Raw genomic sequence first — 27199 nt, forward strand, 5'->3', positions numbered from 1 at the left:
AAGTAGTGTCAGCGTTTCATCTGAACCAGGAGATAACCTTACCTGATTTCTATCCTCAGCCTAAAGGTAGAGAAGAAGAGGCGTGGCACACGTTAGACCTGGTGAGAGGGATAACGTTGTATCTGGAGAGAACGAAGCCTTTCAGGTTAACTAAACACCTGTTTGTGATTCCGGAAGGAATAAAAAAGGGTAAAGCACCGGTGAAGCAGACCATATCTCGGTGGATTAGAGAGACCATCTTATTCGCTTATAAGAAGGAAGGCAAAGCACCACCTTCCATAGTACAGGCACACTCTACCCGGGCAGTGTCTACCTCATGGGCGAATAAGGCGAAGGCGTCAACAGCTGAGATCTGTAAGGCAGCAACATGGTCGTCCATCCATATGTTCTCAAACCATTATTCACTCAACGTTTCTACTGCCCACTTTGGGACGCATGTGTTACAAGAAGCCCTTACGGGTGAATGACTATATATATATATATATATAAAATATTTCATGCAGTATCTAGCCCTCCCGTGTGTTTACTTGGGTATGTCCCAGTGTTATGGCTGCCATGGGGATCGTAGAAGAAAGAGTCGAATTATACTCACCGATAATTCCTTTTTCTTCCTAGAGATCCCATGGCAGCCACTGGTTTGCCCTCCCTGTGTTATGTATTTTTCTCCAGGACATATTCGGAGACAAGAAAAGACATGGAGGAGGGGGAAGAGGAGGCTATTATACCCCAAGGTGGGCGGTCCTAGAGAAAAATTATCCTGTCTAATTCTATGGGGGAAGGGAACATCCCAGTGTTATGGCTGCCATGGGATCTCTAGGAAGAAAAAGGAATTATCGGTGAGTATAATTCGACTCTTTCTAAGTGATCTAGTGTGTCTGGGCCTTTATACTCATAGTTTACATAGGAAATGCAGTATGCTTGTTAACAGAGTTCAGCCTAATAATTACATAAGACGGTTACTATGAGAGGTTTTGCTAGGGAATACTTTATACCTACTATTTAAATAAAGCACTAATTAACATTTAAGAATACTCTATGACTTCCCTACATTATGGAGTGACACACAGGGTGGCAGATTACTTTAACAGCACTACCAGCTCATTCCTCGCCTTCCAGTAACTCACAAAGCTATACTTATATTTAATATACATTTCCAATGGTGCTGTGCAAGGCGGTAATTAATCACTTCAGAACACAAAGTAATGAACTGACAGGAAGGGGCCAGCTTGTGTATTAGTAGTATTAGTCTCCTCCTTCTCCCTCCCCCTCACCTTTTTCAGGAAATGACAGACCCAAGGTGTTCATTTTTTATTATTTATTTATGTAGGATTTGGCTTCAAGCAATTGCACACAGCGATGCAATTTGTGCTCCAACGAAGCCCTGAGTAAATTATCCACAAACAGAACAGATAGTTCTAAAACCACAACCCACCGGATTTCCAATGAAGAAATGACACAGTTGTGATGTCGTAGCAGCTATTTCCAATAAAAACGGTGCAATGTGACACAATATTGCCTGATTAGGGGGATACAAAGCTGCCATGTGCTCACAAAGGTGTAAATGTTCTATGCGCGAGGTCTCTGCTGCATAAACTCACAACATATCCGCCATCTTTATTTCTCTCCGATCATCTCCTTTAAATAGGGCTTGTACAGCCTCTTTAGTTTTTCCACTTCCTTCGGGGATGGCTCCTGCCACTCATACCAGGAGTACCAGGGACCGGCTGGGGCAGGAAGTGTTTGTGCCACTGCTCCGTGAGTGTAGGAATACTCTCCAAATTTCACATCCGTGTGAGGAACCATTACAGGGAGGTAACCTGGATAGGCAAAATATATACGGAATGGTTATTCTATTAAAGCGCAGCCATCACCCACGTCCAATCACCCAACAGCAATCCTGTTAAGAACTAACGGAATCACTCAGGCACAAAACAGCTGCCTTAACAATTGGGGGAGGTGTGCAGTAGAGTGCTTCGATCTCTACAGTGAATGACAGACTTCTCCATCCCAAGATCACCCTATAAGAAAATATATTATTTTCATTTATTTCTATAGCGCCACAAGGAAGCTGCAGTTCCAGAGTTCATAAAGAAAATGGCCGTAGGACAAGCACAGTGTATATGAACATTTCTGCGTTACCATACTAAGATAAGGAATATTAGGGTGGCATTAAATGTCAAAGGAGGTTTGGAATGGTTTTAGTTTTAAGGAAGGGCACACGAGGGAAGATGGCCCTGCTTATGAGATCTTCCATTATAAAAAGGGGAGGGGTAGACAGACAGTTCTTGTTGAAGGTCTATTTATAGCCTATTTGTTGGACGAAAAAGGACCCATATTCTGGCAACAACCCTTGGGACCAGGATCTAGACTCATGTGGAAAAAATGGATTCGGTATGGAATCCCGGTGGTCAAAATCTCGACCGCTGAAATCCCGCCAAGGGAGGGGGGCATAGATCACTCCCCTTTGCGGGCTCGCTAAGCTCGGCACGTTCATTTATTCTCCCTCTATGGGTGTCGTGGACACCCACAGAGGGAGAAAGTTTCAAGATTCCGGCGTCAAGATTTTGACCGCCGGGATTCTGGCGTCGTGATTTTGACCGCATCCCAAAAAACTGGTCTCTAAGGGCTGATTATCGGTGATTTTGTTACGTGTGCCGAAGGCATGCAAAGCATAATTCCCAATAAGTGCCAGCTATCGGGGCTAACTGAACAGCCGCCAGGAGATCCATTAGCCGTGGCCCTAATGTAACGCTAGCTGAGGGGTTCTGCCAAATCAACACCTGACGCATTGTTATTCCACCAAATTCAGAAAACACCCTTGCACAATGTAATCGCAAAACAAGAGATGAATCCTTTATTCCCCGTCAGGTTTAAACTACCTTTGAGGAAAGCTACGAACCCCACCAGCCTGAGCGCGGGAATGCCACAGACAACTCACCATGGTCCTGGGCTTCTGTTATGGCATTCACAAGCCGCTTCTGCTGCTTCATACACACACCTGGAGAACGCAGACACAAGAGAGCAGTCAGGGTCTGCCTGTGCCAGGAAGTGGCAGCAACTGGTCATGATCTACAGTGACACAAACCTGTTCTCGTGGGTTCAAATACTATTCCTGTGTAGGGGCAAATAAACTGCTGGAGTAACTTTGCGTTCTGTGAAAAGAGGTAAAAATCGCTCATTAAAAGCAGACTCTCCAGGGGATACATTCATATTCTAAATAAGGGTAGTATTAGTAGTTTGTTTATTTATAAGGCACCACAAAGTGTCCGCAGCGCCGTACATAGCAAACAAAAAACAAATTACAAGGCAACGTACAGGGTGTGTTGATAAAACACAGCATAAATAGGGGTATAGCTGGTAGAACCAAAATCAGCATCAGTTCAGAAGTAGGTGTCAAAATTGTCGAGGAGACTGAAGATGAAGTAGAGGAAGGGAGAACAGGGCAGGAGCACTGGTGAGGTAAAGAGGTAGGTTGAGTACGTGAGGAAGGAGGGCCCTACTCATAAGAGATAACATACTAAAAGGAGGTGGGTGGATGAACGAAAAACAATAGGATAAGTAGGAACAGATGGAGGGGTAGGGTAGGCAGGATAGGAGGAGCGAAAGAGGTTAGGAGGAGGAGGGATAGGCTAGTCGGAAGAAATGGGTTTTGAGGGAGCGCTTGAAGGAGGTAAGGGAATCAGAAAGCCTGATGGGTGGCGGGAGGTTGTTCCAGTGCAGGGGGCAGCACGAGAGAAGTCTTGGACACGGGAGTGGGAGGAGGTGATTAGGTGAGGTCAGGCGGCAGTTGAGTCAAGAGGACGGGAGGGAGTGTGGATAGAGATCAGTGAAGAGAGGCAAGGAGCGGTGGAGGAGGATCTATCAATAGACATAAGTATAGGAGGCAGGCGCTGCACTTAGTGAATGGCGACTTTATATTTCTAAGAGCACACTCACCCTGTGATCCACACCAAGATTCTGGTCCCTGCAAATAGGACATGGGTTCCCACAGACCTTACCACCCCTCTGTCAGGAGACAAAGAGAGAGCAATTACACATAAATCTCCCCTTCCACACCAGTACAACTCCACTGCCACGCATGATCCCTTGCGGAGAGAATCAGACTGAACTCACCTTGGTCATTCAACAATAAAAGTAAAAAAATGACCCTAACAATCCAACTGCTACTCTGATCTATAGAGGCCATTGAAGATACACAGGGGTCAAACAGACAGCTTATGATTTGTGGCAGTCAGCAGGGGTCCGGCTCCATATTGATTGGATTTAAAGAAAGTCATTGGGGTCGATCCTATTAACCTCGAACGGTGCGGATGATTCGAGAGTTGCGAATCATCACGACACCAGGCGCACTTTACGGCGGGCAGAATCTGGTGAATTTTCAGTGAATTCGTCCCTGTGAAGGGTGGGAGTTAAGGTTAATTTGGGTGTCGTTTTAGAGTTAAAACAGCATCCCGCACCCTTTGGGGTTAATAGGATTATTATCTACCTTGCTTGAGCCACGAGTCAGTGGCATGCAGTCGCAAATGGCCACATCCCCTAACCCAGGCCCTCAAGGCACACCAACAGTGCAGGTGTTAGTGATATCCAGGCTTCAGCACAGATGGTTTAATCAGAATCACTCAGGTACTAATTAAGTCACCTGTGCTCAAGCCTGGATATCTACAAAACCTGCACTGTTGGTGCGCCTTAAGGACCGTGGTTGGGAATGCCTGCCCTAACCGAATCACTCTATATGCGTGCCCACTGTTAGAGAAGGCCAGAAACTAGAACTATAAGGGAAAGGATCCCGATACACGGTTAACGCAATGTATGGAAAACTTTAGAGTGAACACGACAATATCTCAGAGTGAACAGAAAATGCTTTCTTCTGAGATTTTAAGGTGGCAATTCATCTACACATCGATTGCCAGATTGGGCTGGTTGGAAAAAAAAACCTGGTAGTATCTGAATGACAGTTTGGCAGTTTTCCAGCATTTCAAAGCAAATGGTCAACTGTCATTTGCTCTCATCCATTACCAGGTTTTTGTTCCAACCAGCCCAATCTGACTTTCGATCTGTAGATGTATGGCTGGCTTTAGTGCCCGGCTTTAGTCCCCGGCTAAAACATCTTAATTGATATTAATATATAGATATCAGCTCTGCCCCTCTCCAAGGACGTCATTATCCTACCCATTCTGTGTATTTGACTAGGAAGCCACACACTGTGGGCCTTATTCTAGCTCACTCTTTCTGACAAAATCCTTCTTAGATGGACAAAACCATGTGCACTGCAGGGGGGCAGATGTAACATGTGCAGAGAGAATTAGATTTGGGTGAGTTATTTTGTTTCTGTGCAGGGTAAATACTGACTGCTTTATTTTTACACTGCAATATAGATCTCACTTCGAAGTTAAACCCCACCCAAATCTAACTCTCTCTGCACAAGCTACATCTGCCCCACCTGCAGTGCACATGGTTTTGTCCATCTAAGAAGGATTTCGTCAGAGTGAACTAGAATAAGGCCCATTATGTAGCAGACAAACAAAACTAAATGCATCGTAATAAAAAAAAAAGTAAAAAATGTGTCTCCACCAAGCGCAGACTTACAATGCAGGTTTTCCGGGTTTTCTGTGGCGGAATTGCGCCTTTGTGGTTTCGCCTGTAATCAGCCCAAACATTTCTTTTTCCGTAACGTTCCAAGTACTCTAAGATAGAGGGAAAACAGCAAGTAGATGGGTGAAGTAAAAGTGCACAGAAATAGACATACCTGCAAATATAAAGGCATGAGTATCACACAGCGATTTTCAGAAAACGGTTTTACAAACATTAACAAGTAATTGTGGAAAAGCTGTCTCTCCCCCGGAGACTGGTCTCTGATACAGAAGCTTCTCTGATGTCTGCTGAAATACAGACATCAACTGAGAGTAAAAGCCCCAATTCATGCAACAATTTTGCATGATTTCATTTAGAAGACCTTTTGTGCCGATATATCCTTTGTAAAGTGTCAAATCGGATGCGTTTTCCATTCGAACCGATGTGCGGTCCTATCGGTGTCAGATAGGAGCCCTTAGATTGCTCATACTGCACCATTAATTTATCAGAATCGCATGGAAAATGGAGTGTTTTTTGTGCATGCGATATATCGCAGGAAGTTTGAGCGATGTTTTTAGTCCCTACAGTCCCCTAATCCAGCCCATCAGATATATCTTATGGTACAGTTCTATACCAGAAGTTATAACTCATGCGATTTACCTTGGCTTGATCAATTACATGATCTCTTATGCAAAAATGACACCAAAGTGCAAAATCGTACCAACTTCTGTTGAGGAAACGCCATCTTTACCACACAGTTTGGAGAAAAGTACATTGGAGGGCTACAAATATACTCCCAACATCTTTTTGGGAACACTCAAATGTAAGGTGACTACAAAAGGTGACTACAAAATTCATTAATACGTGCACAAATTATTGCAGTAACCAATTTTTTATGTTTATTATTTTACATAAAATACATATTATATATGTTTTTTAAGCCATGATTTGTTCATTTTAATATCTATATTAAATGTTATTCTTAATTCAACTGCACACCTGAGTATAAGTTTAGTGCAACTACCCTCTGTGTTTTTTATGAGCAATCGCATGTGGTTTTTAACCACATGCGATTGCTCGAATGCAATCAGCGGCGGGTTCGGGGAGAGGGGCCGGGATGGGTACCGGAGTGCTGGTGGTGAGCGGAGGGACTCAGCAGCAGCAGGGGAGGCATAGCAGTTGTGTAGCATGGAGCTTTCAGGCGGCGGGACGCGGCAGCATATGAGAGAGAGAGTTCACTCAGCCAATCAGCGGCCGCCTGAATGCCGCCGACACACCACCCCTCCAGCACCCGATGTCCACCGCAGGATGGCATGCGACATTGGGTGCTGCACTGGGCACCACTTGATGCGATGGGACATCACATTGCGATCGCATCTGATCACACATATGTATGGGCAGCAGAAGGTCCAGGGGAGAGTTCAAGGGTAATTACATCTGACTTCAGGGTCAGACATATTGTAGTGTTATGTAGGGGGTTAGATAGATAGAATCTATATTAAATACACCGGTAGATTAAAAGTTTACTTATGTTCGGTTATACAATTGATTTCCTTAGGCCATTTCACCCCAATAATAATGCACATAAGTTGTACAACTCTATTTGCATTCCTTTTTAATAGATTCCTGTTAATTAAGCAAAAAAGCTTTTTTTATTATTGATGGTAGATCAGTATACAGTGAAGGGCAGGTAACCTTTACCTTCACTCTGCAAGTACTCCCATGGCTTCTCTGCATACTGAGGTCCCTGGTCCGGGGGAATCGTCAGCCAGCGGACCTCGGTAGCCAGCGAGGGAAAGGGTGTCTAGGGAAAAGGCATACACTGGTCACTGCGGGTACACAACAAATAATAATTCTGCACACAACTACACGCCACAGTCTCATCACTATTCAACCATCTCCATCTCGTTACCCTGCTCCAGAGAGCCGCTCTCACGCCGGTCACACACAGTCTTCCCAAGGAGGCCGCCATATTGTGTAGGGAAGCAATCAGCGTCAAACTGTCCGCCTGCCAACCAGCGGCACGCGCAGCTTCCTCTCACTTCAAATCAACTTTATTGACACAGATTATGACAACCGCCCTGTGTACTTTCTCGTTTGCCCTCGTCCTCGCTATCTTTGAGGTCAGACCGTCGTCATTGTGATTGTGGAACGAACTAAAATGATACGTCAAATCATATATATATATATATATATATATATATATATATATATACATACCTCCCAACATGACCCTCTCCAGGAGGGACACAATTCTCTATATCTGGACTTAACTCTTCATTTAGTATCACCATCACCTGTGATGAAATGCCTTTCTTATCAATTAACCTGTTTAAAACAGGTGATGGCAATTATAAATTAAGAGGGAAGTCCAGGGACAGAGCAATGTGTCCCTCCTGGAGAGGGTGATGTTGGGAGGTATGTATATATATATATATATATATATATATATATATATATATATATATATATATATATATATATATATATATATATATATTTATTTATTTATTTAATTTTTTTTATTTATCAAGGCATCTGACATTAGTTAACATGGAGTGTCTCCGAAAAGAGTTCCAATCCGTCACTTTCTTTAAGACCAAAACATAACTGAACCAGTACAATGGTCTCAACAAAAATGGCCGCTCAAGAATCAGACGGTTAAATTTGTCAGTTGGGGCTCTAGGCAAGCCGGTCAGGGCAGGGCAGACAGAAAGGGCGTTGACGCAGTTACGTAACGGCGAGGCGTGCTGCCTAACTTTATCGGTAGTCAGCGGGGTTCATTTTTTGCGAGCGCGGCCACTCCGTCGACGGTTTTGACGGTGTAGCCGAAAACGAGCCGTTTAATCGTTCGTTCGCCGCCATCTTGAAGCTTTTACGAGGTAATCCCAGGGTCTCTACAGGGGTCGGTGGGCGCGGCTACGCGCTGCCTTCGTTCCCTCCCAGGCCTCTCATTGGTTCGCAATGTGATGTCGTCAGTATCCACCCGGTCCTCGAGATCTGCCTGGGCGCTCCAGCCAATTACGTGCCTTCCTTTCGCCGTTGGCGGTTCCCGCCCATCGACTGACGTCAACGAGTCTATATAAGTTCCGTCGCATCGGCCCGTCCGCCATTCCAGGCTGCGTCGACAGGTATGTTCACTTCAGTGCGTGTATTACAGAATGGTTTCCCCTCCCCCCTCCAGCATCGTGTCCTTCGCCGCCATTTCGTGCCCTTGTTGTTTTCAGCCGCCATTATATGCTCTTTTGTGATTGAACTTCGATTTTCTGACCCTATACTTAATGTTCTTATCTTATTCCTTCACAGGTGCCCCTGTCTTCATGAATATTCTGGGTTCTTTCAACGTTTCAACAATCACTTGGACAATAGTCAGAGATTAATAAGCTCAGGAAACAGCAGCAGGTTCCCTCCCCGGATGAGACTGAAGATCACTTTGCCTCAGGAAGCTTCTTCATACAACTGATTTTGCCCCTAGTTACCCTATCTATATACAAGTTTGTGCCGCTTTTTTATAAAAAAAAAAAAAAACACCTTCCCTAAGCCAATAAGGGTTGGTTTAGGATCTAAACTAATTGTAACGGTGATAATGGCCAAATAATACATCTTTCTATGTGAAAGATCACCGTTCTTATCCCAATATCCTGATTTTTGTTTTTCTTCCATTGTTCCTTTAAACACAAGGATATATCGGATGGTTTTCACCACTGAATAGAGATCACGCCCTTTTATAAGATGGCAGCCGCAGCTCTTTTCATGCGGCTGTAAAGCAGAGGCACAATGGCCGCTTAAAGGATATATAAGACTCCCATCCCCCTTAGCCCACCTCCCCTACTTGTTTTCCTTCCACTTTTTAGCCCAATACTACGTACGACGCACAGGAGCAGAATTTTGGATAGTAAGTGTTGCTTTTGAAACGACCTTGGAAAAACAAGCTTTTTCTACCCCTCTCCCCATCATGACGAATATTCCCTTTTTTAAAACACAAACAAATCATGACGGGTTGCGCTAATTTGAGATAGCTGTGAATTTCCTTCATATATATATTTTTTAAATATACTTTTTTTGGTAATTTTTTTTTTTTTTAGTAGATTCGAGTAATATTGGACTCTAGAAATATGGTGTCACTGATTTTTCATGGCTGTCTGAATCAAATCAAGGCAAGACTAAAGCTGCAGAGAAATAATTCCCCCTTTTTTTTTGGTCCGGCACATATGTATCTATAATATACAGCATGCATTTCTACATCGACTGATCATCAGTCTTTTCTGACTGAGTTGTTGAGGCGTCCATGCAATATAGCACAATATCTTAGGTTCATAGGATGGCTTCGGTAGGCATTTATGAGCCACAGATAATAGGAAAAAAAAATGAGCTCCCATACTAGAGATGATGTTTGGGAGCTTTGCCTTGAAAGCTAATGCTTCATCTCTGTGTGGGAGACAGCATCCTGGTGGAGGATAGTGTGCGATGTAGCTTCTCTGGAGGAGGCAGTCTTACAGATCCATGAGCAATCTGTACATAAAGATTGCAGGGAGAGAAGTTGCAGAGTGATCTTCTAAGCAAGGATGGCAGGCTCCAGGCAGGAGGAAGATAGACAATGCTATGGATGGCAAGTTAGCGCTGATAAATGGACAATAAGCCATGCTATATATAATTCTGGAAGTTTATTTTTCCTTTATTCCTCCCTGCTCGTGTTTTGGCTCTACATCCATATTACTGCAGTAACTGTTATTTCGCAGTCCTCAAGGAGTTCATGTTTACACAGCAGTGAGCTCCAATTATTTTACACTGGGGGCAGCTGTGCTAAGTGACGAGAGAATTGCATGCAATCTAGCAATAAAGATTGCCAACCTACTGCCCACTGATCCTGGCACGCTTTTAGTGTAGTGATACCAACTAATGACTTTTAGGCTATGAGTAGTAATTGTTATTTAATCACGTGTAATTCTGTATCTTTTTCTGTATATCTTTGTCTAATGTTCATGTTTTTTTAAAACTAAAGCACTTTTATTTTTGAAAATCGTGTTTGGCATTTTAGAATTCATATTTTTGACCAAATATTGCCACAAACACCATCTTATACATAAATTTGGGGATATTCGTAGATTTTAATTTGCTCAGTGTATGTAGCAAATGTGTTCTATATAATGCTGTGAACCACTCATTTTATACTAGCTAAACCTCTAGATCTGCATTCTTTTTCTCTTTTTTTCCTATAGTTATATATTTTTTTTCTACTTAAAAAAAAAAAATCTATTGTAGTTAGGTCTCCAAAATGGCTGCCTTGCTTGTTGTTTTAATCTTCAGCATGTTGCAACATCAAAATGGCTTCTGTCCCTCTGTTTCCACCCCAGGCAGGCAAGTTGTACTGCAGAGGGTTGGCTATTCCGCTCAGCTGCTGGGACCGCCCTCCTTTCATCTACAGATGTCCTCCACTCAGCCAGACAGCTTAAAATAACAGAGGAGTGGTGGGGAGTAGAGAGAGGCTAGACAGAGAATGCATTGGTTTATAACCAACGTGTACTGCTGCATAACAATACATTCGTCATCTCTGCAGTAATATAAAGCTTCATATTGCAGTATAAATTTATTTTAGCTATACAAAGTCCATGCACATAAGTGGCAACAGTATTAATTATTGTATAATGTCAAACATACAATTACAATTTTTTTTTTTTAAATGGCACAAATCCATAAACATACTTAACTGCTATTTTCAGTTTTGATTCCCACTAATCAATTTAGTCTATTATGGTCACTACTGTGCAGCCTATTTGCGTTTTTTTATTGACCACCTGGATTGTGTTACTTGAATTTTACAAGTAAACTTCTTTTCCAAATCCGTCACCACCTTTTGTGTTGAAGGTATGTTTTATGAACCTAGATCTTACTGGATCTTAATATCGGCAAAAAGTAGTTCCGACATGCACTTGATGTTTGTATGCTTGAGGTGTGTGTGGCTCCAGGATTACATACATAACATTTAGATTTACAAATGGTGAAAGCTTGAGTGAGTATAGATTTTTTTTTTTTTTATTCAACCATTTGTATTTGCAGAAAGGTTTTTTTTTTTTTTTTAATTCATACATTTAAATCTTTAAGTTTACATGAAATACAATACGAAGTAGCCACACTGTAGACTCTCAAAATCTTAAACCGATATAATATATATTTTTTTAATATGCCTTGTAGGTATTTGCGCGGCTAATGTAAGAGGTCTTGCAGAAAGGGGGGTTCTGCTTTTATGAAGAGGAATCCCAGTTTTGCATGCTTACAACACAGTCTGCATGGGGCACAGAGCAATTCCACCCCCCCAAAAGTCATACAAGCAATCCATGGCGTTTGGCATTTTTCCAAAACTAAGCTGATTTTAAAGGCTTTAAAATGGCTGATATCTTGTTTTTACCCTTTTTATTTTTTTTGACATCCGTACGCTACTTGGAGGATTTAGATCACTTGAATCATGGGCCTCAAATTTACATATACTATCATTTAACATTTTCTAGCATGTTAACAGGTTAGCTCCTCTTGACGATTTATTACTTTTATTTTAGGTAGGCTTTTGCCACTACGCTAAATATTTTGCCAAAGAATTTATTTAAATTAATAACGTATATTTATTCTGAGAAGCTCACATTTTTCCACCATATTGGGTAGGTTTTTCTACTAGCATTTTTCTGCCACACACACTGGCAGGCAGCCTGGAGCCAGTGTCCAGTCACTTGGTGTTGATGGCTCGCTCGCTATTGGCGTGAGTATGATTGCTTTTAGCACAGTACCCCCTGTTACAGATCCCATCGTTGGGTAATGAAGGGAATAGAGGATGATGCAGACAAGACAGATGAGTCCTGCTCAAGGATTGGTAAGCAAACCCTACTGGCGTGTGTGTTTATATATATACACACCACGGCCATCTTTCTACTGCTCATAAACTTGTGCAACATTTTGTTGAACAACTTTATAGGTGCATGCTTATAACGCAGGCACATAAATAAGTACGTATATACATATATGCATGCTGACATCAGTTTGCTTTCGCAAATTCAACATGTGCTGGGTGTTCGTGTGACTGTCGTGTGCGTGATTGGGTGTAATTGGTCGTATCGAGAGGCCTAGTACACGGCATCATTCCGTTCTCAAGTTCTCTATATTCTATATAGAACTCTATATTCTCTATATTCAAACTACCATTACAGTCCAAGCTTTAATGATATACAGACGGTTAAAAAAAAAACATAGACAGGTGCTAATTAAGTCATTCAACCTTGGGTATCCTTAAAACTTGGGCTGTAAAGGCAGGTTATAGGAGACTATGGGGGCAACTAACTAAAATGGTAGTTCTGTGTCACATGGGATGTTGCTATGGGCAACCAACCAGATGCTATTATCTTTTAGAAGGTGCTAAATAAATATCTGGTTGGTTGCCCATAGCAACATCCCATGTTAACCAGAACTACCATCTTAGTAAATTTCCACCTATTAAGGGCCCCATACATCAGCAATTAATTGTGACAATTTTCAGATATGGAGATGATTGCCACAATTAATTTTAGATGTGTGGGCTCCCCCTTTTGGCAATCAAAATCGCCAATCGATTGCTTAATCAGGTTTTTAAACATGCTTAATAATCTGGTATTATTTGCAGATCTTTTTTAGATGTGTGGGCATTCCCAATTCGTCTTCTTCATCTATTTACACTATGAATAGCTGAAATGACAATCGATTGGGGCAATTTCCAGATATGAAGATGCAATCTTTAGATGGAAAAATCTGCCGATCACTGAAATAAATCTGTAATGTGTGGGCAAAGTCAGATTGTAAAATCCATTTATCTGGCCAAAAAATCCCTGTATCTGGAAATCCATAAATTGTGATTGCTGATGTATGGGGCCCATTACTCTAGATTTAAGGGCAAGTGAAACTGATATGTACAGAAATGTCAGTACAAATATATATCTAGATACAAAGAAAATATGTGCTTTGCAAGGCAAATGGTTTTTCTACAGGCTTGTGAATTGAAACGGGGGGGGGGGGGGGGGGAGAGGGTGTGTGTGTGTGCCTGCTGAGTCAATAGGCTTTTGTTTTTTTAGAAGTCATGTGTGTGTTTGTATGTGTGCGAGTATCCATCAGTCTCTGCGAGTAACAATCCTGGAAACAGACTTTGCCTTCTATTGTAAAGAGATGGGAGGAGACTTACTCATTTCGGAGTCCCTCTGGCTCCACCTAGCAGAACACAGAAAAAGCCTACATTGTGCCTGTCAACGTGTAAAGCAAAGAATGGACTTCTCAGCGCGAGCAGCTGAAGAGTCCTTGCCATCAGTCCTGCCAGAGGTCAGGCACTACCAGGATTGTGTGACTGACTGCTGCAACCGTAAAAACATCTCACGTTCTGTCTATACAGTATATGCCGCAGCTTTTGTATTTTTATTTTTTATTATGGGGTCCTTGCTCCCACTCATACATTTTCTCATGCATATATAAAAGGCTCTTTATAAAATAATTATATCATTTTTATGTTTTCAATGTTCAAACAGCATTACACCAATGAGAGAAGCAAAAAAAAAAAAAAACCCTATCAATGAATTCTCTGCAGCTTTATAAGCTTGACCAAGTAGGGACTTGTTTATCAGCCGTGCCGGACCCTGACCTGTTTTTCAGCCATACCAAACAGTGACTTGTTTTTCAGAGTACATTATTTATTTACCATCCATCTTAAATGCAAAAAAAAAAATAACATACCATGATCTTTCTCTATACAACCTGTATTTTAACTGAACTTGCATTCAAAACCACTTTTTTTTTTTTTTTATGACGAGACCGTTATTTACAGAGATGTGACTGAGGAAGGAATGAGGAGTTCCATTAAACGTTACTTTTAAAGGGATGCAGTTAAGATCCCGGCGGTCGGGATCCCGGTGTTCTGAATCCCGACGCCGGAATCCCGACCGCCGAAATGCTGACACTTTCTCCCTCCTGGGGTGTCCACGACACCCCTGGAGGGAGAATAAAATAGCGTGCCGAGCGTAGGGAGGCACCGGGCCCGCTGCGTGGCGAGCGCAGTGAGCCCGCAAGGGGGGCGATCCACGTCCCCCCCTTGTCGGCATTTCGGCTGTCGGGATTCTGAACGCCGGGATCCCGACCGCCGGGATTCAATACTGAATCCCTTTTAAAGACTTTTAAGTTTATAAATTTGCAGGATATTTTAGTATCTTGCCACAATCATTGAATCACAAACCGAATGCGGTGGAAAATGATAGCTTCACTCAGCTTCTGGGTCATCAATGTGCACTGTAGTGCCTTGTTCATTACTCACCTGACTGGGGCGGTAGTGCATGTTTCTTAGCCCCCCCCCCCGCAGGAACGTTACTGCATGTTAATTATTCCCTAACTTGGCTAGAATTATTCTTATAGGGCCATGATCATTAGTAGGAAATTGGCTAATAAAACAAATGTAAACTGCCTTAATGAGCTTCTATAAAATTTGTCACATTTCAGGGAAAATCTAATTACTACCAGTGAAGATGCATATATCTTACCGTTTATGAAGCTGGGTACACACACAAAGATTTATCTGTCTGGTGGGAAGAAAAATCTTGACATGTATGGGAGCAAATGCGAATCAACCTTTGCTCCCAAATGCTGGAAAAAAAGACAAACAATAGCTTGAACATTTTTGACTTAAACAATTTCTGAATGACCATTGTCTATTTTCAAGCGTTTGGGAGCAAATTTTTGAATGTCCTTTGCTCCCATATAGTTGGTTTTGGTTCCCACCAGATAGATTGGACAGAAAAATCTGTACGTGTGTATCCAGCTTTAATGTGGGTTTTGTCATATTGGGGGATGAAAGCTTTGGTCAAATTTATAGACAGAAAACTGGAAACGTTGCATTTCCGCATAATAAATAGTGCGAAGTTCCTGCTGCTAGCTTCCTAGTGTTCCTAATTGGAACAGTCATGTAGATGCTAGTCCCCCATATGTAACAAAGGGGCTGACTTCTCAATAAGTGATATTCTTGTTTATCACTCCTTGCAAACAATAAATGGTGCTTCAGCATCCTTTCATTTTTCAAACACAGGACAGGTGGTGATTGACTGGAGAACCATTTAACATTCGTAAAGAATGATCAGAATATCACTTGTTCGTTACAAGCCGTAAATTCGTCTCACTTTTCCACCTTTTACCTGGGTGTAAACCTATTACTGAACACTTCGTGGCCCCAAACATGCAGATCAGTAAAATATCCAAGTACTGTGCTTGAGCACTGATTTTCCATTACCGTTGGCTTAAATACGTGGCTCTCAACCTCCGTTCTCAAGTACACCCAACAGTTCACATTTTTCAGGTCTCAAAATCACAGGTAAAATTATTAGCACCACCTGTGATCTTTTAAAATGTGTCCGTGAATAATGAGTGCACCTGTGGGGTGACCTGGAAAACGTGCACTGTTGGGGGTACTTGAGGACCAAGGTTGAGAACCACTGGCTTAAATGAAACGATTGTTGCAAAGGCAAGATATACATAAATCTAGCCTTCTTAAAGTGAATACTAGGGGCAATGTCACCATTGTGAAGTCGCCACCATTGCTTTCATCAGGGTTTCTCAACTTGACCCTCAAGTATTCCAAGGTCATGTTCAAAGGATTCCTTTAATGTTTAAATTAATAGGTTCAAATGTAGCCGTGATTATGCCATATTTTTACCCTCCAAACAATGTAGTACATGAGGCCCAGATATTAGAAACCACGTGTTGTTAATATTGGCCAAACATAGCTATCACTAATATGGAATGTTAACATTACAAGGAAACAAATATACAGATAAAGATACCTGAGTTTAAGTCCCCTACAGTGTAGAGGAATGAAGCTCGGTACATGTCTTACCCTAACATGTCCTTGTGTATCCAGCTGTTCAAAGTAAATCACTCCATTAATTCTCACGCCCTTTATTATTTTTTCCCCCCAGCTCACTAAAATGGGGTCAGGACCTATAGACCCCTACGAGCTCCTGAAGGGGCTAGAATGTTTCTTGGGGCAAGATGGAGAAGTGAAAGCACTTAATGGAATGACAAAAATTTTCAGGTAGGTGTATTTATCCTCCGGTGAGGTTTTTTTTTCTTTTGTTGTTTATCCTTTCAGCCATATTTCGCACACCACTGTGTTTCTCATTATATAACCTCTCACATTCTTTCCTTAGCTTGATGAAAGAGTCTAGAAAAATGGTGAGCTGGTGTATCTACTTAAATATCGTCCTCCAAACGAACTCCCCCGACGTTCTCGCCAAGTGAGTGCCATACGAAATTTGAATTCAGAGTTTAAACTCCATGAAAGCTTTTTCAGTTATCCTGTCCCTAGATTGGTTTACTTGGATTTTATTTTTTTTTAAATCATTTGTTAATGAAATTATTTTGTACTTTTTAGGTTTTGTTTATTTTGTGAGTTTTTGCAAAAAAAATGAATGCAGTAAAAAAGCATTAAAAGTAGTATTGTTCGCACCGAAGGTGCATATGTATTGGCCAATAAAATAAACAACATGCATAACAATCGTTAATTATATTTTTTGTGCATATTTTCTAATGTGTACGCACTATATCCTTAAAGATGCGTGCTCCTGTAGGTCGTTAACCATGTCCTCCATCATCTTTACATGCAGGGAATATATTGTTCTGTTACTCCCAACATATGTGTACCCAGCTTAAAGCAAAGCTATGCATTATTGTCCAACCTCCTATTTGAATATAGTAACTAGAAATAAGTTATGGTTTATAATATAAATGTTTGGTTGAGCTAAATTTAAATATTAACTGTAGGCTCAAAATAACTAATGTTTAATTTCTGGGTACATTACGGGACATTTTGAAACAGAGGTCCCTCTGAGATTGGCAGCTGCTGAAATATTGCCTTCCAGCAGCCACATAGTGGGAATTTCTGACTAGTCTCATCAGATGCGACCATGCCTGGGAGAGCCCAGCCTGGTGTGTGGTTGCATGGGTTTAAATGGTAAAGGAGGTCTTCGTGAAAGGCTGCTGTGATTTTTTTTAATGCAGATTAAGGATTATCAGAGCATAATAGTTGCTTTTGATTAAGGTTTGATGCTCATTTCTATGTTTTCCAGGTTTATTCGGGTTGGCGGGTACAAACTGCTGAATAGTTGGCTAACATATGCCCGAACCAGTAACAACAGCCCACTGCTCCACCAGATTCTTCTAACCCTTCAGCATTTACCTCTAACTGTGGATCACTTAAAGGAGGTAAAATAATAAAACAAACCTCTCAAACTGGAAAATTTGTATGTTTATTACAGCAAGAGTGGTGGAAAAAAATGTAAAATAATATTTATGTGCCTACTTTCAACCAGGCAAACGTTTGCTGGGTGGAACATGTTTCCCCCCTTTTCACCTCTCTAGGAGTCAAATTTTGAAAAAATACCTTCCTAGTGGGTGGCTGAAAGATAACTGTCACAGTTTTCAGACCACCCAGCAGGACACATGTTCCAGATCAGCCAATAGGTGCACAGGGAGCGTTGACAAACTGTCAAAATGGTGACCCTTTGTAAAGGGCAGACGATCACTTGACCACATAACTCCAAAATAAGTCTGAACATCTATTGGCCTGGAGCTTTAATTTGGCACATCACTGCTGAGACAATGGTGTCATAGAAATCTGTCCCTGAAAAGTCTTCCTCCTGCTATAAATATATACGAGGATAATTTAGCACCCACATAAGGGCTCCTAGTGTTTTTGTAACCCGCTTTCTGGTTTTGTCTTCACAGAATAACACCGCTAAACTAGTCAAGCAACTGAGCAAAACCAGTGAAGATGAAGGTAAGACGTTCTCTATAGTATTTTCATAGGTGTTTAGGGTACTATGGTAGCCCTAACCCAAATCTGTTCTCAATGAACCACAACTGACAGGCTCCGATACCGTCCATGTACCTCGAGGTTGTGGAGGAAATGTGGTTTCCATTGACAGATCTACAGTGTCTAGATAGACAATAGGTCTACCCCAAAAGATTTCTATGCAGTCAGTAGACAGGGTTGAAAGGTCATTATGCAATAAACAGGGACAAGACATGACAACATTGACATGAGTCTTTCGTGATTTTTTTTTACTTTACCCGAAGCATGACGAGCACAGAGACATGCGAGGGTACACGTTACACTAATTGGGGGTTCATGTCGGCAGTTGATAACATTTACACCCCAAAAAAAACATGTCTACATTTTTCATGTCAACATTTTGACGTCGACCTTTCCAATGTCAACCTTTCCTATGTCGACCTATTGACCATGTTGACTTCTTGCACTTCAAACTTTTGGGGTAGACCTATTGACTATCTAAAAATCACACCGAGGCAATGACGGTGGCTGCTGCTCCAATCCAGTGCCGCCAGCCAACCCCTTTGTCAGACACCACTCCAGAAGACCCTGCACATGAAAATGATTGGTTTAGTACCTTTGGTAGTCCTCTGTCCTTAAAGTGTGGGACATGCTTAATGTTCTGCCTACTTATGTGCTAATGGGGTCTTGTTACACTTTTCCTACAGAGCTTCGGAAGTTAGCAGGGATTTTGGTCAGTGACTGGATGGCAGTTATTCGAACCCAGAGCAACCTTATTCCTGCAGGTAAGAACATGCAATAGTGATGCACAAAGGAATCGACTCGCCGGAAATAAATTATATATCGGTTCTATTGAGATTTCTTATGTGTCCAGTCTGATCTACCAGCATCTTGTATCCTGCTCTTATTATAGAAAAGGAAAAAAAGAAGAAGAAAGAGGACCCCAAAGGGCGATCACCGGTTCATGATAAAACCACTGATGCTAAAGCTGAATCCCGCATTGAGGATCAAGGTGACAGGAAGCGGGAGAAGCCCAAGATTCAGCGCACTACAGCCCCAAGCCATGCAAAGTTCAGGTCTACCGGTGAGCGAGCACCACCACAAACCTTTCCTTCTGCTTTCTTAACCGCGTCCGTCTTCAATCTTATTAACACTTGGTCTTCTGACAGGTCTTGAAGTTGAAGCACCATCACTTGTCCCCATCAAGAAACCACCAGCACCTGTTCCAGTTATATCTGACAAATACTTGAAACCCGTCCCTGTAAAGAGGCAGAGGTAGGGGAGGCCTTTGATTCGTCTTTATTTGGATCTGTGACGTACACATTATGGAGGTCACATCAGCAATGCACTAGATTATATTGTGGCTAGGGCCTGGTCAGTATCCGTCTCGGGGAATTGATCGGCTGCTTTTTTTATGAATAGTGGTCCATGCGGCAGAATTACTTTGCCGAGGCTGCGTTTTCGGACTATGGCAAATAGTAAATCTACTTTTGAACGTTTTGTCTGGAAACAACTGTATGATTTCAGGCTTAGATGGATCTTAGAGCTTGCTTAGATCATTTGTGTTTACTATATTCATCTTTTATAATTCATTGTACGATGGTTATAGCTCACACACTGTAAATCTTTATCCCAACAGTTCGGTTCCAGCTCCCGGCGATGCTGCCCCTGCTGAAAAGAAATACAAACCTCTTAATACTACACCAAATACTGCCAAGGAGATCAAAGTCAAGATCATTCCTCCACAACGTACGTATCTCAATTATCCAATGGTTCTTCCTGCTTGTGTCTACAACAAAGTTATTCTACGTTGTACATATGCGTGCCCATCCAATGATTGTGTTCTTCTGAGTTATCCCACTTTGTATATAATACTGTAGGAGATGGTAAATATGATCTACATCACCTCACATTAGAGATGTGTGGGTTCGGTTTAACTGTTCTTTTCTACAAACTAATACACGAGTTTGGATTTGGCCAAAACACGAATAAGATCACGCTTTTGAGATCCAAACTGGTACATCTCTACTAGTCATAACCAGTGTCTTTCTTTTATTCATAAAGTCCATTTATATTCTACTTCTGTAGCATTAGCTCTTTTTTGCCATCCGTAGCATGGCTTACATCAGAAAACTTACCCGGAAAGACTGAAAGATCTTAACATGTATAGTATGGGACACAGAAGGGAAAGGTGGACATTATAGAAACTCACATATATCAAGGATTTTAACTAAGTACAGGAGGGAAACATTCTTCAAATGAAGAGACGTATTAAAACACGAGAACATGCACTGACACTGGGGGAGGTTCAGGGGAAATATGAGGAAAAATTACTTCACCGAAAGGGGAGTGGAAAAGTGGAATAGCCTCCCATCGGAGGTGGTAGAGAAGAATAAGACAGTAGAAAAATGTAAACATGCATGGGATAGACATTACACAGAAATAAGGATCAAATAGGGTTTGAGGTAACGATATGGTTAAGGAGCAAACTGGTTCTCATCTGCCGTCGCATTCTTTTTTTTATTCTTGCCCTCAATAACCAATAGCATTTTCTCTGTGCAGCCATGGAAAGTTTAGGGTTCCTCGATGCACTGAATTCTGCTCCTATTCCTGGAATAAAAATTAAAAAGAAGAAGAAAGCAGTTTCACCAACTAATAATAAGGTAAGCCTATGCAGACACTAGGCCATACTTTTTTGTAACTTTTATTGTATTACGTTCCACATATTATTGGACATCATTCAGTATGCTGCTTACACATAATTCCACCGTCATTCCTTTCCCTGCAGTCTAGTCCATTCGACATCAAGTCTCCAGGAGAGACCAACAGCATCACTAAACCGTCTTCACCGGAGCCTGAATCATCAGTTGATGGAATGGACGTGGAGAGGCCAGGAACTCCAGTTCCTGCAGTTGAAGTTCCGGAACCCATGGAAACTAGTAAGACTTTTATCTTCTGATTCCTTACACTATTTGTCGATTGGAAAATGTCTTTATATCCTTTATACATTTTTTTTTCTATCTTGTTTTGTAGTTATGTAATTTATTTATTGTTTCTATTTTTGTTCTGTAGCAACTGCTCCAACTATTGCCCCAACCGAAGTCAAACCCAGCGAACCAGAACCCCCGCAATTGACCAAAAAGGGAAAGAAGAGAAAAAATGTCAGCTGGCCGGACGAGAGCCACCTCCGGGAGTACTTCTACTTTGAGTTGGACGAAACTGAAAGAGGTAATTGATCTTACAGCAAATGTCTGTCCTTACAACACTGGCCTACATGTATGTACCTAACCGGCCTATCTCTATCCATCCGTAGTCAATGTAAATAAGATCAAGGACTTCGGTGAAGCCGCCAAACGAGACATGCTAATGGACCGCCAAGCTTTTGAAAATGCTCGTCGACTTAGTCATGACAACATGGAGGAAGTCATACCCTGGGCACCACCACGACTCTTGTTGCTCCCTGGTGCCCTTGTTCAGTTCGGCACCAACAGCACTGAAAGGCAAACGCAAGCGGAGAGGGAGATGGGTATTCTTCAGGAAATCTTTCTGTCTAAAGAGAGGTGAGAATGGGCACATTGCAGACTAGAGACTTTCGTACTGCGTATACTGGGTGGATATTATTAAGACTAGTAATTGCAATTTTATTCTATAAAACCATTCTATTACCCATTACAGTGTTCCTGATTCCCCACATGAACCGGACCCTGAGCCATATGAGCCTGCACCCCCAAAACTTATACCACTGGACGAGGTAAGTTAGACACTGCTTCGTGAACTCTTCTGAAGTGATCTCTCATACTGGTACTATTCACCTCTCACTGACTGACTGATCCGGATGTTTGTCAGATGATGACTGACATTTAAACCACTGGCAACCCCGCGTCTGTTCTTAGTTAATACAGGGCCTGATTCAGGGATGCCTGCAATTGCGAGTGTGATTTTTCTTGGCCTCTCAATGGCTGATATCAGCAAATAAATACCCCACCCACAGGAGCTTTTGCGTCTCTAGCCCTATGGCTACGCAGACTGGAAACCGCTGTAGTCATGCAGGCTCCATGTTTTTGTCCCTTAGCGCTTGCAGCTGATACATGCCCCGAAAAGGGATGTTAAATGCCTCCGTTTCTCCAAGCATTCCCCATAAACACCCCATTAACCCTTTTATGTCCAACGTCTAGTCGGGCTCAGCAGCCCTAGCGCTAGTAGCAGATCCAACGGTGAGCCACTTTAGAATAAGAACATGAACATCCTTCAACATTCAATGTAGACCTTTTTTTTAATAATAAAAAAAATTTAAATGACAATTAATTTAAACCTTTAAATCAGACTGTTTGGACTGCAAAGGGTTAATACCCCCAAACAGTCACTTTCTGTAAATCTCTTTGCAAAGAAAGCCTCATTGCATGCGTTTCGCAGCAGCACCTTGAAGCTTGCGCACTGCGAACACCGCACATGCGCCGTCTGTCATTAATCACTTGCGTCCATCTCTGAATCCGGCCCACAGTAGTGCTTCGACGGACTCCCCTTCCTCCCTGTTGCTTACTTTTTCTTTGTGTTGCTTGTTTTCTAAATCCTAGACTTTGTTTTTCTCTCCTGATTCTTAGGATTGCTCCATGGATGATAGTGCATATGTGGAACCCATGGACCAGAGTGGAGCTTCCCTGTCCCCAGACTTGTCGGGCGGTGCTAAATTGCCTCCCGTGCTTGCAAACTTAATGGGCAGCGTGGGAAATCCAAAAGCACAAGCTAACCCGTTGCCGGGCACAATGCAAGAGATCCTGACATCCATTATGGTGAGTAACGTGTTTCATATTTGGTACATATGTATATAGATTTAGATATTGATACAGATTGATATTAAATTAGTATTATTAGATTGCCCCGGGCGTATGCATATATTATGATGCCATAAAGCCATAAAGTGGAGAGTGAAAAAGTACCAGCCAATCCTGTCTTCACTGACATGTTACAGGCTGTGTTTGACCAATGACCGTTATGAGCTGATTGGCTGGTACTTTATCGTTTGTTATGGCTGAATACATTTGGCCCCATGACTAATATCACCAGCTCTTACTCACACTAGTTTAATGAGTGTGATTATTGTCCCTTTCAGTTTTGGGTAATAATATTGTCGTCTTTCAGGGTGCACAAAGTAATGCAAACCCAGAGGACCTGATGAAGCAACCCGATTTTTCCGATAAGATGAAACAACTACTTGGAACACTACAGAGTCAGAACCAGCCACCACCAGGACCAGGTAAATGCCCTTTAGTCAGAACGGCTTGGTGCTGATCTTTACCTGTGCATTTGAATTTAACCTTATGCTGCTGTTCTGGTTCCTGTATGTGCTTTTCAGCCAGGTAGGAATATCACAGGGCAAAAACTTTTTTCTTGTCTTGGGATACACGAACCTGCTGAATGGATAGAATTATGCAATGCCTTTCACAGGCCAACACACTTAAGTAACTGGCTAATGGCATGAAGTTGTGGCTGAGTAGCACCGAGTAGGAGTATTTGCATATACAAGCCTTAAGGGGAAATGTTTATACCAATATAAACTTGCCGTGTTTATAATCATTATCTCTTTCTCTCAGTTGGACCTGGATTGCCTGGACCAGTTCCTGCCAACAATGGTTTTCCGCCACCAGCACCTAAAAACCTGCCTCAGCAGCCGCCACCTCAACACTACCCGCCACCAGGTCCCGCTGGACCATACCAAGGTAATTATTTTCCTCCTCAGTTTGCGTTCTTGGTGTGGCGGGTAATTTCTGCAAGATGTTGGGTCACGGTGTGTTCTGGTAGCTCATCTCTGCGGGATGTGAGCCAAATTTGTGGTGTTGGTGGGCATGTTGTGATTTTACCAGGGTGCACATCACAGTCAATGTGCAGAATTGAATTGCCCCCTTGGAAAGATAAACCTATAGTCACCTTCGATATAGTAGCTGATGCTTAAGGCTTCTGTGCATTGGGGAGGGTGGCGTTCTGACACATAGCTATGTGATTAGCACACATTATACTTGACATTTTGTATTTTCCCCTCCTGGAGAAACCTAGACTGGAGATGCAACTGATCTCCGATGGGGGCACTACTGTTTGAGTGCACTGCTTACACTTCCTAAGGAAGTGCCAGAACATACATCCCACATCTCCACACGAAGGACAGGAGAAGCCTTGGTGGTCTCCCATTCTACACAGGGCTACAGGAGTATATTACACTGTGGGTGAAAGCAATTGATAAACAAAATACTCAGCTCTTGTATTATGGCTTAGGGGGTGAAGAGTTCAGTTTGTAATGTTTTGTACAGTGCCAAAACTCCTAGCTGAGACCTCTATATCTTAGCACCTGTGCCCCACAATAGGGCGAAATAGAAACCAGATACAGTTTGTAGGGAGCAGATTATTGAAGAGCCACCTTGGCTAACTAAGATTGCTAGAGTGGGGCGGACAAGGCAGTGTTTAAAATGTAACCATAACTTCCTAACTATTAGATCTCATTTAGTATATCCCTCTGGAGTACAGAGGTTAGGAAGGAGCCACCTGGTCAAAATCTAAAAAATGTATCTTACTTTGCAGGTCCACATGGACCTCCTGGTGGTCCACGAATGATGGGTCCACCGCCTCCCCAACGTGATAGTTACTGGGAACCCCCACCCAACGATATGGGAGGTGAACACCATGAAAGTATGAGAGGGAGAGGTGGTGGAATGAGAGGAGACAGAGGATATCCACCTCCGTTCCACAGGAACAGAGGTGGCCGAGGAGGTGACCCCGGATACAGAGGACGAGGTGGAAGAGGAGGAGACCGTGGGCATCCTGGAAGAGGACGAGATGGACCTCCTCATGGCATGGAGCATAGGGGTTACGGTGAACATAGAAATCACGGCGTGGAGCATAGAGGACATGGAGGTAAGTTCCGGAAGTTTGGATGTCAGATCTTTCTCAAGTGTGGCACACTTTATAGCATATACAATGTTTTTGGCAGGTATTAACTTTTTCCTCTGTTTCAGATATGTCTCGCCGTCCTGTGTGTCGCCACTTTATGATGAAAGGAAACTGTCGCTATGAGGATGGTTGTGCCTTCTACCACCCGGGCATTAATGGCCCCCCCCTGCGTTAATCACCAATAGCCATTTTAAACAGTGTTTACCAGGAAGCGAACAAACAATTTGAGGACTCTTGTTGGATTTTTTTTTTTTTTTTAAATATGGCTTCTGTGAGGCCTAAATCTCTCCCTCTGTGTGAACAATTCCGAGGAAGGAGAAAATTAATCCATCTGCCTCACTTTTGACTTACTTGAATATTAACAAGCCCTACATAGATATTGCAGGGTGATCTTGGAATTCTTATTTATTCCGTTTCTAATAAAGAGGGAGAGAAATGTACATTTAGTCCCTCTGACGAAGGATCAACATTTAGGTGGAAGCCAGTAGGGCTTTGGAAGATTTATTGTGACCCACAAATACCACTGCACGAAGACCGAAGACAAGCACGGTGTCATGAGATAAGATCCCTCGTTTTTTGAGGGATTTTTATCTTCTCACTGTGTCCCCAGGCTACTCTTCATCTCTTGCTTGATTTCCCAGTGACTTTGTCCCTCCAACCCATTTCTGTGCTTCCAACATTTTGTCATTTTGGCCTATGCCGAAACCGTCTTTTCCTACCTTGAGTTCCTGAAAACACTAAATCCGTGCTACGTGGCTCCGTGTCGTCTTCTGCTGTGCCAACTAATCTCATTTTGCTGGGTTCCATCATAACATGAACAATGTGCGGCAAATTCATTATGAAACTCACTGATTTACCCCTACACTAACGAGAACTCCCCCCGAAGCTTGCATTGTGGTGAACTGGCTACTGGTGTTGGAAACCACTGAAATTGTTTTTGGGTTTTTTTTTTTTATTTTCATATATAATAACTTTATAATGATGCTGAGCATCAACACAGTGTATTATACAGTGGAAATGCTGCTCTGATTAGTGACGTAGGGTATATAGAGATAATGAAAATGCTAAGTATTTATACTGTTGCAGCCCACAAGCAAGGAGTTATTGCTGTTAATCAGTATATAAATTGCCGTTCCAATACCACTTCAATACAGATTTTTGTTATTACGCCCAAAAGTATATTTAAATACAGTATTACCAGGGTGAATTCTGATCTTCATATCTATTGACATCCACAGGATGGGGGGGGAAAGGGCTTCCGAGTCCTAAGCTGTAATCTTGTTTTCTGTGAAAACTGTCCAAGAAAATTTTGAATTTCTTTTAATTGTTGCTTTTTATGGGTCCCCGGAGGGATTCCTAGAATCTTTATTTTTTTTTTTTGTACACTTTGTAAATGATAAATAAATCCAATGCGATGGTGATTTGGTTTGTGTTCTGTTCTTTTGATCACTTACAGGTTGAAATTTATATTGTGCAAGTATCGCATTTGCTTGAAATCCCAGTTAAGCCCATGAAGGCCGGTGATGGGCACAATAGCACAACTGCTGTGTCTTGAGTAAATAGGTGCATCCTGATGGCTTCACTAATCTGCTGCCGATCTGGTCACAATATAATCCGATATAGAGGATGGACTATTAAGAAAAGTGTCCTCCTTCGCCGATGATGATAAATTGTGCAGGGTGATTAAAATGGATCAGGATTGCTCATTGTTACAAGGGACTTAAACTAGAGGAGTGGGCAAATAAATGGAAAATGTTGATAAATGTAAGATCATTCATCTTGGGAGAAATAACCAGCACATTACCTACACTCTAAATGGATTAAGGGCCCCATACCCTATGCAATTTTGGC

The 27199-nt window shown here is 42.1% G+C and overlaps 2 protein-coding genes across 2 annotated transcripts; one reads left to right on the top strand and one right to left on the bottom strand.

Annotated features, from left to right (window-relative positions):
• Positions 1 to 1300: 1300 nt before the first annotated feature.
• Positions 1301 to 7638, bottom strand: MRPS18B (mitochondrial ribosomal protein S18B). Its single transcript, XM_083160007.1, has 7 exons — positions 7484 to 7638; positions 7273 to 7375; positions 5587 to 5684; positions 3937 to 4005; positions 3086 to 3152; positions 2939 to 2998; positions 1301 to 1817 (listed from the first exon to the last, which is right to left on the bottom strand). Exons 1-7 carry the CDS (start codon positions 7541 to 7543, stop codon positions 1615 to 1617), a joined length of 660 nt encoding a protein of 219 aa, XP_083016133.1. The 5' UTR covers positions 7544 to 7638; the 3' UTR covers positions 1301 to 1614.
• Positions 7639 to 8324: 686 nt separating this feature from the next.
• PPP1R10 (protein phosphatase 1 regulatory subunit 10) lies at positions 8325 to 26769 on the top strand. Its single transcript, XM_083160008.1, has 20 exons — positions 8325 to 8702; positions 8878 to 9466; positions 16536 to 16651; positions 16767 to 16853; positions 17685 to 17820; positions 18343 to 18394; positions 19117 to 19194; positions 19323 to 19493; positions 19579 to 19684; positions 20049 to 20158; positions 20972 to 21072; positions 21198 to 21348; positions 21482 to 21637; positions 21723 to 21969; positions 22085 to 22160; positions 23011 to 23199; positions 23549 to 23663; positions 24001 to 24126; positions 24980 to 25312; positions 25414 to 26769. The coding sequence occupies exons 3-20, from the start codon at positions 16545 to 16547 to the stop codon at positions 25521 to 25523; spliced, it is 2451 nt and encodes an 816-aa protein (XP_083016134.1). The 5' UTR covers positions 8325 to 8702; positions 8878 to 9466; positions 16536 to 16544; the 3' UTR covers positions 25524 to 26769.
• Positions 26770 to 27199: the final 430 nt, after the last annotated feature.

This window comes from Crinia signifera, chromosome 9 (assembly GCF_055691185.1).
Source record: "Crinia signifera chromosome 9, ASM5569118v1, whole genome shotgun sequence".
NCBI classification, from domain to species: Eukaryota; Metazoa; Chordata; class Amphibia; order Anura; family Myobatrachidae; genus Crinia; species Crinia signifera.